General features: G+C 34.0%; 1 protein-coding gene across 1 annotated transcript in view; it reads right to left on the bottom strand.

The window, feature by feature from the left end:
* PPIP5K2 (diphosphoinositol pentakisphosphate kinase 2) overlaps positions 1-13,326 on the bottom strand; it is a 42,136-nt gene that overhangs the window by 16,123 nt on the left and 12,687 nt on the right. The window contains exons 9-21 of the mRNA XM_057384725.1: positions 12,678-12,799; positions 11,383-11,484; positions 10,742-10,828; positions 9,752-9,827; positions 9,561-9,670; positions 8,441-8,526; positions 7,682-7,807; positions 7,444-7,565; positions 5,831-6,013; positions 3,836-3,977; positions 3,047-3,270; positions 1,387-1,514; positions 1,082-1,196 (exon numbers count right to left, since the gene is read on the bottom strand). Coding sequence (XP_057240708.1) covers positions 1,082-1,196; positions 1,387-1,514; positions 3,047-3,270; positions 3,836-3,977; positions 5,831-6,013; positions 7,444-7,565; positions 7,682-7,807; positions 8,441-8,526; positions 9,561-9,670; positions 9,752-9,827; positions 10,742-10,828; positions 11,383-11,484; positions 12,678-12,799 — 1,623 coding nt within the window. The remainder of the gene's footprint in view (positions 1-1,081; positions 1,197-1,386; positions 1,515-3,046; positions 3,271-3,835; positions 3,978-5,830; positions 6,014-7,443; positions 7,566-7,681; positions 7,808-8,440; positions 8,527-9,560; positions 9,671-9,751; positions 9,828-10,741; positions 10,829-11,382; positions 11,485-12,677; positions 12,800-13,326) is intronic.

The raw sequence follows: 13,326 nt of genomic DNA on the forward strand, positions 1-13,326 counted from the left end.
GCTCTTCAAATGACTGAAAAGTGAAGATCAGAACTTTTCATATCTTATTTCAGTGTGTCTTTCATGTTTTTTCACCAATGATGATATGTCGATAGATGCATTATTTTCAATTCTCCTGATGAGGACTGCTAATTTTGCAATAAATTTATTTCAGCTAGTATATTGTGGAAAATGTTTTTAGGTATCATGCTAACAGAGATATCAGAGTGAATGAAGCTTTATAGTATATAGAGGAAATACAACCATCACATCCCAAAGTTCTTAAATGAATAGTCACCTTTTTCATGCTGTAGGAAACCAATCATTTAGTAATCCACCTTCAAGAAAAATTAGACTTTTTATCAGACTAAAACTTGGAGTGTACCTGTTGTAGCRCGTCACAAAGATTTAAAAATGGTTTTGCCATCACTGAGTTTAGTCACCCTTTACCAGAAGCAAGTATGTGAGTACAACAATTTGAAAAGTAGTATATTAGTCAAGCTCTATCTTACAGGAAGGTAGCTAGGGTTTGTGGTGCTGCATTTATCTTCTCAAAGAGCTCAATATGAGTCATTTCTGAATCTGCAGACCTAGTCTTTTCAGTGTCAAAGACATCAGACAGAAAATAATGCACCACTTTAGTAGTATTCTACAACAATATAGGCAAGTAAGACAATTCAATTTACAGAAGGAACTTAGTACTATATGAGCAGTATTGAAATTAGGTAGGGACATCCTGGCAATATGTCAATGGTGAAAAAATAATAAGTCAGTCCAGAAGCAAATCCAAGAGAACTCTAAATGATAACTTGAAGGTAAAAGAGTTGTAAGAACTATTGGTGACAACAGAAGGCAAAACAATAGTATCTGACACGTCTTCATCTATTTGTGATTCTAACACATATAGCTAATAGCACACAGCATAACTTTGATGGAAATCAGCATGTCCTGTAATGTGCAATTTGAAATATGTTTCTGCATAAGATACCAAACATTTGAAAAAATTCAATAAATTTCAAAGTCTGTTAAACTTTCAATTGATACAATCACAGGAAGATTGAGGTTGCTCTCAAAGCATCAGAGCTTCAACAGAGGAACTTACATCACATAAGGCACCATAACGAAGGGTGGATAACAGAGAGTGGACATGACTCTCACTGGTGAAATACAGCCGGGTACGAACATGGCGTTCCGGGGACATTACACCCCTGGAGTAGCTTAAAAGAAAGAAAAATGCTATTAGAACTGATGAGACATGTCCCTATTTTTAAAATAAAAGTTAATAAATCAATAAATTACACTTTCTAATTTCTGTGAGCTAAAAAGATACTTCAAGTATGAAAGCTATGGAATATCTTTAATTTTTATGGAAGTTAATGTAACCATGTAAAAAAGTAACTGGCTTACAGAGGGTGAAGCTTATTTACAGTGTCGTCATCTTGAGTTCTCTGAAGGTCAGAACGAATTTTTCTGACTAAAGGAGTGCAGTAACCTTTGGCAATCTCCAATTTCTCAGCTTTAGAAATACCATATTCCTGTGTATAAACAAATTGACGTTTAAAATTCAGTTAAAGATTAAAATGCCTTCTAATTCAAAGCTTTCCTATTAAAGTAAGTTAGTCACCTATTAGTTTTCTCTGGCTGCAAAGCATTTTGTTTAGCATTTTTACTACATCTGATTACTGATATAGCTTCAACAAGCAGTTCACCTTCCTGTTGTTCGATTTGATACAGAGAAATTTTGTTATCCACTAATTAAACTACAAAAGTGGATTTACCTTCAGAGTATGATAAAACTCTTCTTCTTAACCAAAACATCTACGGAGTCATTCCTCCTTCCTGTCACCATCTCCATCTCCTATCTTGCCTCCACAATGCCTTTTTATTTTAACAGTCAATGAAGAGACATATTTGATATGCCTGTCTCAGTTTGGTGTAGACTATCCCAGAGAAAATCTTCTCTTTACCTCAAATAATAACATGAATGGTATTTATGTACAACTGGGACACATTATGTTATAGTATCATCAATATTCAAAAATATGTTCTTCCAGGAGCTTCATACTCAGTGCTGCCCCGCTATGAAAGTGCTCTCACAGTTAGAATGAATCTTCCTGTTGCCCTAGGAACAACATAAGCACTCTTCCTTTGCATTATATAGGCTATCAAATTTTCTTTGCTTTTCTTCCTTCAGTGTATGTCCTCATTTTTACCGGCTCTGTTCTGACTTTGTGTTCAGAATTCCAGCTTGACAGACCCACAAAACACAATGCATTACTATTTTTGTCCTCTTTATCGAGGAATTTGAGAGATAGGTAGAGGAAGAACTTTCCTCACTTTTGCACACAACATGGGTGAATACCTCTGTTGCCACAGTGCTCTCTAACTGCAAGGACACTTGGGGAAAGCTTTAGTCTCCTCTCTCCTGTTAACACAGATCAGTATCACGTCCTGCCACCTACAAGATTTTAGAGCTAACCCAAATTTAACAGCCTGCAGAGCATGTAAGTTTAACTTGTCTACTTCTGGCCTGCAATGCTATGCTATTTAATGTCTACATTCATATCACASAGACTGTTAGCATTTTGAAAAAGCAGGAAGGTATTTTTAAATTAAAATTGTTTAAAATAAGGTAAATTACATAGATTAGGATTTCCAGTGTCACTTACAGAGAGCCCAAAAATGAAATTTCTGTAAGCAGGGGAAATGAAATTAAAAGCCATTTCAGAATGCAGCRTTGTTCATAAAGACTGCACATAAATCTATGACAAATAGCGGGRATGAACTGCTTTATTTTAATACACTGCTGTAAAGGAAGGAGGCATGTTTACACCTTAAATTTCTAAGAAAAGTTCACACTGAACACACCTTAATTAATTATGAATTGAATTTTTCTTAAAAAATCCCAATCAATTTGCTACTGAAAAATATGAGATCATGTTAAAGCCTTCTATTACTGCAAAAAGTAGGAGCTTCAATAGAAAACACAGAGTAGATATTTTGCACAAAAAATTTGAAAAAACATTTATTCTACACTTTCTTCTACTTAATAACTAAAAATGCTTACCTGAGGTATCACAATGTCAGCTAAAGCCTTTGAAAGTCTGTATAATTCCATTGTGTTTTCTAATTTTAAGGATCCATTGTGCTGTACATCATATTTTATACAGTCATAAATATCAGGAATTTTGCTAATATCGTATCTTCCATTTTTTGTTTTGAAGTCTTTTTCCAATTTGGCCCATCTGCGCAACATCAGTTCTAGTGTTTCACTGTGGTATAGCTGAATATCTAAATAGACATACATCTCTTATAAGTAATTAAGGTCATTCAAGTAACAAAGGGACATTTTACTCACATGATAGCAACAACTAAATTGTAGAGGGATCAAATAAATTAACTGCATTACTATTAAGAAGGACAGCTGGACAAAAGATTCATTTCAGTGGTGAAAGCATCACAACTACATAGCTACACTATGGTAGTAAAACACACTGCTGCAGAAATACACCACTTAAATATAAGATGCACCCCCATAACTTAGCCTTAGTACCATTGACTTTTCCTATTACTTTTGTGGAGTGCTGAGTTTCAAGTAACTAAGACAAGAATTTCTGCAAACACTGGAGGCCTGAATTTCTAACCACAGAGCTCTTACCTGCATAATCACCACATGTTCCTCCTACTTTTCACTTTAAAACTATGCATATGAAATCAGATGGTGAAAATCCATAATTCATTATTGATTGGCTAATATTCTTTTAAAACTGAGGTTCATAAGAGAAGTTATGTTACAATTCTTTTTCATATATGTAAACTAGAGAAACTAAATACAAGTACAAAAATGTTTCAGTACCTGCAGACTTTGGGTCTTCCATTCTCTGCCTGATCTGAGAAGTCAAGCTCTGGATCAAGAAATAGACCTTGTCACATGTCTTTACAGGATTTTTAATAACCTGCATTGATTTTATCAGCGAGATGCTTCCAGATGGAGTAAGCTGGAATTTGAGATAAACACAAAATTAACTGAACAGATTAGTTTTTAAAGACGTGGTGAGATAAGACGTAACATGTCAAAGATTCCAAGGATTGGAGGAAAAGCACTCAAGCAGGTTATTAGAATTTTTATAAGCAATTTCTCAATTATCTATTCTCTTTGAGATACTAAGAAAATACATCAAAAGGTAATACCATTTACTAGAGATTCAGAGGCAATAAGAAATTCATAGAGCAACTAATTCTATACAGTAAATGTGAGTAACTACAAGAACTCATAAAAACATTTCTTTTATTCCAAAACAGGAAAACTGGAAAGATATTTAAAGCAAGCTTCCATAACTTCCTTCCATAAATTCTCTATTCAAATCCTTACTAAAAATTCTATTAGAAATATTGTCATTAGGCTACATGCCTTACAAAATATTTTTTCTTTATACAAACAATCAGATTTACAATAACTGATACCTTAAAGAAAAGTTTATCTGCTTCTGTCCTAGATTTTTGTTTCTAGAGGACTGCAGGATACAAACACAGAAAGAAACACTTTAAATCCACATATATCAAGAACATATAAAATGTTCTCCAGAACTGAAYTAATTACAGAAATGGTAAAAGCTACAAACTATCACCATCAAGTTGTCTGTCACTAAAACAATAATCAATGTGTGGGGCTTCACCTAATTTTTTTAGAAAAGTCTCCAGAATCCGAAGTGACTAATGATATTAAATAGTAATTTATATACAAAACACACACTTATTTTCACTTTTCTTAGTTTCCCGAAATGAATAGACTAATTTGGGTATGGAAAATTTCTGCCCTCTACCTAAGAGTAAGCAGTTCCTATCTCCCCACTACAACAAAGTAAATCAGGAAATTGATTTGTTTATATTGATTTATAATAGGGAAGGAAGCAAAGGAATAAAACCCAGTTTTCCCCAATCGCAAGTAAATAAAAAAACTTATGCAAATAAATGAATCCCCCAAAAGCTTTTATATATTGTTTCATAATCCCAAAGATKAGTTACTTTTAGTGAGTGAAGAGTACTCAATTAGCTCCAGCCACAMTTCTAATCTGATTATATCTATATAAAAAACATCAATAAATCTTTGCATTTTCCAATTACTGAYGGATCCCCTGCTTGCAGCGGTTTGCATGATACTTCATATGTTTAAATGAATCCACACAGAGTATTTACAGGGTATATTATTCTTCATTTATTTGCTCTCAACAGTTTTTCAAAAAACAGCACTTTAAGCTTAAACCTCATTTGAGGACTTTGATTTAGTTGTTATACAAGACAGTAAGGGCAACTGAAAGACAAATTTCTTAACTATAACAAACAATGCATTTAAAACTAGGAACAATTATGTGTTCTGTACAAAGTTGAAATAAACTATACTACCCTTCACTACTTTGGCATGTTAATGAAGTATTTCATTTCACTGATTAGAAAATATTCCACTGATTTTCAGTATCTTAGTATTCTAAGAAAAGAAAAAATGCAGCAGATTAAATACTGAAACAACTCCAGTAAGCAGGCAACCATTTTGTTACACTACACATTGAGAAAGTAAAGATTACAAAAACAGTAAAGAATATAACTTCATTTCTGGAATAAAAAGATTTACAAATGATATCCCCATCTAGTCCTTCTTCAAAGTTTGTAACTATCCCAATTACCCAAAATACCTACAGCCACAAATGGTACAGCCCTCTTTACTGTTCAAACTATTTGCAAGCACCCAAGTAATTCTGCAAAACATATGCATAAAATCACTGCTCATTACTTTTGCACAGGAATTTTCATTACTATTTATTTTATTTCACAGGAAATACAATCAAGTGCTAACCTTATCATAGTCATCAGCAGTAAATTCTCTATCTCTCTGGAGAATTTCATGGAGTCTTGCTTTAACACGATGCTGACAGCTGCTTAAAGAATCACTGTCACTGTCCAACAGACCATTCATATTAGCACTTTTCACCATCTGGACAAGAATAGGAGTCAGCTCTCCCTCTAAGGCCAGCAGTCCCTGAAGCAAACAATACAATTTTTCAGGCAAACAGATAAAGATACGAATATGACTATCAAAAAAAATGCACCCAAAACACTAACTTAAATTCAAGATGTATCTCTTCACTATGGGTTAGATAAAAAGGGACACAATGCATGTATTAACAGAGAAATGGCCCCGTAAAAACTGCTAGCGTGCAAGATCAATAATCATGGTGCAACAGTGATGATGGCATGTCACAGAGAATGCTCCCCAGCACCAGCTTTTCAGGCCTTGGATTGTAGGGAGCAAAGGTGCTTTCGCCCTGAGGCTAGAAGCAACAGCTGCCTGACTTGTGGATGATGTGCTTTGCTGAAGGATTTGAGTTACTTTTGAGAGGAGCTATGGGAAGAGTTAGCAAACCAAACAGCATCTGGCAGAACAAACGGGAGACAGGTAGAGTCTACAGAGGCAAAAGCCCAAGCCATGTGAACTACAGGACAATCAACAGCTTTGAACAAGAGGTGAATGGAGAATTACAAAAYGAAAAAATCTGGAAACTTTTGTGACTTTTCCGCCCGTGGAAGGACTCTGGAATAAGGAAGGAAATGGTGTGTTTCTTCAAGCCTGCTGCCAAGGAGAAAGCAGGTCAGATGACTGGAATATTTCTGTACAAAAATACACATCATGGAAAGAAACAGGAGAAACAGAAGTCTGAAGACTTGTAGAGCTTTAGGTTAATTCAAATTACAGAGATAAGGGCAGAATAGTTCACATGAATGGATTTTTGCTGTAACTAGAAATAGGACCTTTTGGAAGCAACAAAGACAGAACAATATCAAGTGGACCTCTGCTACAGATGATACAAATTAGAAAGGGAAATGGATGGAATAGTCTTAACACAAGTTGAGAAAGTCTCCTAACTGCAGGCCCTGTTTCCATGGAACCTCTTGGCCCTGGATACCTCCATGGCAATACTGGAGGCACAAGCAATCACATTACTGGAAAACACCCAGGACAATCCCTTAACACAGGTTATTGATAAACTACTGAGCATGTGCATTGCCCTGGACCTGTTACTCAGAAGTGTCAGGAAAGTAAAGTCAATACCAGTCTTAGTAATTGAAATCTGACATTACAACAGATCCACAGAGATGTGAAAAAGACGAAACACTTGCATTAGAGTCCATGACTTCAAATGAGCAGACTTTACCTTACTCAAAGAATCCTATGGAGGAGAGCCTTGCAGAACAAAGGTGCCTCGGACAGGGCTGCTTAATTAAAACCTATCTTCATCTGCTCAAAGAACTTCAAACGTTTGGCACACTAATTGGATACTTTTTCACATTAAACTCCTCTTCAAAAATATCTTTTTCTAATAAACTGTGTATCTCTCCCAGTCTTTAAAACAAAAAACAAACTTGAGAACATCAGATTTTTAAAACTGAAAATATCATTCCACATCATACCTTTGCAAAAGCTGCTGCAGTCATCTGAACTCGTCCCTCATCAGAAGCGTAAATTTTCAGATCATGTCGGTAAGTGCTATGTAATCTCAGTAAACCACATCCAGGAAAGCCAGCATAATCTCCTATCAAACAAATATTTTGCTCAAACTTTCATTTTGCACTTGTTTATCTTCAAAAGTGATTTATGACACTCACATGACTTTTTTTTTAATTATTATTATTATTATTTTCTTTTTACCTTGTCCACCTGGATACATACACCTGAAAGCTCTTCCAAGCTCCTCTGCTTGAACCCTGCCTGCAGGGGTCAATTCTCCTCCCCATTTTAGAACCAGAAGCAGGGATGGCTCATTTCTTCTATTATCTAATTGCACATAGGAAGAGGATTTTAGTAGTGAAGTATATTGTAAGTTTTTCTTTCCAAATGAACAAAAAATATTTGATCTATGAAAGGATCGTTAAAGGATCTCTTCAACATTATGAATCTTTAATAGCATTCTAGCATTAAGGAAATATTAACCTTGTGAACTAAATGGGCACTTTACGCAGAAAAAACAGAAGTAGGTAAAATATGAAGAGAATATATAAGAAAAATATTTAGCATGAATCTGAAGCAAAAAGTAAACCAAGAAAGAAAAATTAAAACAAAATGGATGCTAAACATCCTACATTTAATAAACATTTTAAAGATAGTAATTGTTGAGTAAGATTTACTTATACTGGCTCCAAACACCACTCTGGTGAATCACTGAAGTTTTTGTTTAATGTTACTTTTCTGCTGCGAAAGAGCAGGGATAGAATTTTCAGGTAGAATTTACTTCAGGGTTTTCACGTGTACAATTCAGCAGATTAAGAGACCGTGAGTATCTGGTAACAATGTAAACATTCCTTCAGAACAAAATATTCCTCCTTAACATTAAGACATGTTACACCACTCGCCCATGACTATTTATACACACATGATATTAAACTATTAGGTACAAAAGTAATACAAGACCTTCCTCTTCACTGGAAGTCTTCGGGCAGCCATGAGGAAGATACGTTAACTGAACTTTGCGATTTATGCCTGAAAAATGCCCATACCTGAAGCGTGAACAGGGAGAAGTGAGAGAGGAAGAAAGAGACAAACATTTTAAATATTTTCCTCCAAAACTGCKAACATCCTGCAGCAGGATATAATTAATCTCTGCTGGTCAGTGAGTTGTGCATTTGACCACCATTTGAGTTAATAAACATTAACTCAACAAGCACAGAGTTAGCAGAAGTAATACCTACGCTATAATGGAATATCATAAAATACTAACTAATTCAATTTTTTTACAACACTGAACATAAAACTGGGAAGAACCCCAAACTATAACACGCAGTATTTGCAGATGGCACAACTGAATTCATCTATTCAGATCCAAAACTATAGTGGCTATCAATATCCAGAAACTGGTCTGACAGTGTAGATGGATACCTGGATACTGTTTTTTTTAAGGTCTCAAGAAAAACTCAGTATTTTAAAAATTATCTTACATTTCAAAAGAATTGTCTGTTCCCCAATATCTTTAAAATTAAAAATACCTATTACCACTGTACATTCCTAAGATCCTAGATCTTTAACAAACCCTGAAGCCTTGTTTTTTTCTGTTATTTTGTTTGGGTTTTTAAAGTTTTGGGTTTTTTTTTAATTACTAAATATTTCAGGCTTAGTATACAAAGTCTTATATATGTTCAATCCTCAAAGTTTGCATTAGGTAGACAAGTACACATGGTTAAAGTTCTCACTGGCTCTACCAGACTTCATTATGTCACAGTGCACTAAGAAGACCCTACATAAAAATACTTTTATTTTAAAAACATGCAAGTAGACAGAATTTAATATCAATGAAGATAACTTTCTCATGTTGCAAGTGTACTGAGACACTCAATACAGCAATAAGTTAAATTAAAAAGTCTAGGAGAAAAAAAACAAAGTGATGGCCCATTTCAAATATGACATCAATTCTCTACATGAATTTTGTGCTTGAATCATTATATTATTATATTGCAATCCAAGCACTAACTGGTGAAATAGGTCAAAAGAGCAGATATAACTTCATTACTATGAAGCCTGAAAATTAGACACTTACATTTCTAACACAGTCTTTAGCTGTTCAAGTTTTGCTTTACTTTCTTCAATTTCAGAATCATTGTTTTGCCCAAGTTCTACAAGGAGCTGCCTTGCTATATCAAGCACTTCCTAAAGAGAGGAAACATAAAATTTATTTAAATAGATTTCTACTTACAAAGTATTATAGCAAAAAAATAAAGACAAACTTGCCTGCAACTGTTTTGGTTTTTTCAGCTTCAGTTTTCCAGATTTATATCCATCACATTTTTCAAAGAGATCAAAAAACCTTTAAGAGAAAGATTTGTGATTAGGAAATTTAATCAGCAAATTAAATTACTATACTTGACTCTTAAATATGTGGCTCTTAAAGTTATCTAATATTACTACCGTTACACTATTTAAAAGTCAGGTTAAAACCTGCACTAGGAGAGGTCAAACCAAGTTTTATTCAAATCCCATCTCCTCAGAAAGTCTTCAACACATTAGAGAAATAAGAGCACTGAAAATGTTTTCTTACTGAATTGCTAACAGTTTCAAAAAAAAAAAAAAAGAGGATATTCTATATATTTGAATGGTATCATATTTCAATATGCAGCTATGTCAATTCTTAATCTTCAAGAATGATCCTGAACAGAATTAGGGACCAAAAATACCAGGTAAGCAATCCCACACTTCTTCATCATGCACTGAATGCAAGAATCTAGTCCCAAAAGAAACAACTCCTTTTTACTGAAACTGCACCTAATTCCAGGTCACTTATGCATGTTATTTTATGAATGCTAACATAAAGACAGTATCTACCAGAAATTTAGAGTTATTAAACTTTGACAAAAAAAAAATAACAAAAGTCACACAACACATCTTGTATACAAGAATAAAAAGCAATAGGCATAAGTCATGGTCTAATGGAGAACAGAAACATTCTCTGCTGCATTGTTTTTAATAAAAACATATATCGATACAAAAGTGTTTTCCATAAGATCAAACAGGCACAGCATGTGAAGGAAATCTGCACAAGCTGACAATCCTGTTAGACAGACACGTGCATACTTGTTAATTAACTGCAACATCAGTTAGATTTAGATGAAAACAGAACAAAAAGCAACCTGCAATTGTGCAATTCCTGGTGAATTCTTGCTTAGCTCCCAAAATCCTATACTCTAAAACATGGAAAGTAATTTTTACCAAGATTCTACTTGCCTCTGATGTTTTACTTCCATTTTCATTTTTTGCTTTGGTGTTCGATCCCCATGGCGTATTACAGCTATAACACATCTAAGCTCCATCCTGAAATTTCAAGAGTTGTATTTTACAAGTCTGTACACAAGGCTCTTTTATTTAACAGTAAACCAACCACAATCAAGACAATTGACAAAGCTGTAGTCATCTGACGTAACTACAGAAGTGATGAAGGCATATGCAAGAATATAAGGTTAACTGAAAATGATGTAAGGTATAAAATATAAATACTGATTTTTAAGACTTAGGTAACTAAAGAACATCTATTTTAAGTAGTTTTTAAAACAACAATTTTGAGGATCATTAAATGAGAGAGCATGTTTATTAGAAGTGCATATTAAGCTGGTGCTGGAACAATGATTAGCAGTGGAAGCTATGCATAAAAGATGCTACACTTGAAAATCTGCTGTTCTATACTCAGCTTGACTAAGGGTGAGAAACTCTGACTGCAGGCATAGCAACTGTGATTCCTTCCTTGTTTTCAGCATACAAAACAACCATTCATACGCCAAAGTGGGCACACCTTGTAAAGAGAAAAAAAGATTCACACAAAAGTTACACTGGGAATTTGCATAATTCAGGGGTAGATACTATTTTCTTACATTGTTCCAGATGTGGTTGGCACAATAGGAATGTCTTCAGCTTCCAAAGGAATTGACCATGGTATTTGAAACTGTGGAGCAAGTTCTCTCATTATGATGTTTCTAAAAAACAGATTAAAAAGAAAAAAAAAACCAAATCAAGTAAGTTTAAAGCACTTGTAAAGCTTATACAACACATGCCAACTCCAGCCTGAACAGATTATATATATGCATTTTGATTAATGCAGTTTTGRAGTACTAGCAGCCACAAATGTCTAGATACATACTTTTCTTTTATTTATGTAATAAAGATCACTTAATGACTTAAAGTTATTACAACTGCTACAGGGACTTTAGACTACCAGCTCTATATTTGTAATAAACTCAAGCTTTTCAACTCTAGTTCCTACAAGAATTCCTTGGGTATAGACAATTGGCTTCACTGGTTAACTACAAGTGCCTAAGAATCACTAAGCTATTCTCCTCAAAGAGTAACTGATATATTTACCAGTAGTTTCTTAAAAGTTTCTCATAAAAAAGGAAAAATAGGTAGATTCACTGGTCATCACTAAAAAATGACAATGTAATCTTCACCTCAAGAAGACGGGTACAATGATGTTCTTCCACAAATACATTTTATCAAAATATACTGAATTTCAGATTAATATCTACATAAAAAGCAGTAACATGGAGGAAGAAAATTGTCCACCTTAAAGTAGAATAAGCCAAAACATAATTGCTAAAAAACTTAAAAAAACTTGAAAAACCTTTCATAAGATTCCAGACTATTAGATGATGCAAAAAGTCATGCCATATCTCATTAGTGCAATCTTACTGTGAAGCCAGTCAAAATGGGCTCAGCTTACTTTGACTGTAACATTTCCTTGGCATTCAGAGTTCTGTACCCAATTCTAATGATCCCCTGGTTACACCTTCTTTTGCCTCCAGTGGCAGAGACAAAATATTATGATAGAAGATAGTTTGAAAATATCTCAACTACCTTGAAGAGCTTAATCTTGCATTCAAAATACTTATTCAGTAAGCTTTAAGCACTTTTAAATAGATGTTTGGGATGATCTTAGGAACAAGGAATTTAGCTAGAATTTTTTTAAGTTAAATTTTAATAATTTTATTGTTTATTTTAATGACTTAATGCGAGACCTAATTTTTAATAAATACTTAGTTAATAATTAATAGGAATAAGAAATCTGTAGTACATAAATGATATGTATATACATATATATATACAATGATATACAGTGATATACAATGGAGTTAACAAGCAAATCTTCTGAAATAATTCAGAAAACTCTTACCCCAGTATCTTAGCACAATCATCATAGTATTTCATGGAGTTTTTCACAAAACTGAAGCCATTCACATCACACACGTACGACTGTCCATTAGCACGTAACAAATCAAAGCCACAAACTGTTTGCTGTTTTTAAGAATAAAAGTTCAAGTGATTTAGGATCGCTTATTCTAAACAAACTTTATTTTTTATCTGAAAACATGCAAAAACATGACACATTTTATGTTCAAGTACCTTTTGTCAGTTCCGCGTTAACATTCACCCACATCATTCAAACATCTTCCTATTCTTAGCCGTCTATCCCCAACTTGATTTYATCCTTTCTGCATATCCTTATCAGTATTAGTATCAAAAGTCAAGTTCACATCACACAAACTTCCTTATAACTATACGCTCCTTATAACTTATAACTAAATGTTACTGAAACTGTGTTTCGCTAACATAGAAACCATTACCAAAACCTGTGAAAATATTTCGCATAGAACAGATATACTGTGGGCTAGGAGGGCACAATAGTAACATGTAAATTCAGGAAACTAATGCACCATAAGCAACGTATCCTGAACTTTTCAATATATTAAAGGAAAAATCCTTGATCAAAAAAAGATGTGAATATGGAAGTTAAACTTTTCACCCTCCTAGGAGTTATGCAG

This window comes from Malurus melanocephalus, unplaced genomic scaffold (genome assembly GCF_030028575.1).
Source record: "Malurus melanocephalus ecotype Western Australia unplaced genomic scaffold, MMel_1.1 scaffold_739, whole genome shotgun sequence".
NCBI lineage: Eukaryota > Metazoa > Chordata > Aves > Passeriformes > Maluridae > Malurus > Malurus melanocephalus.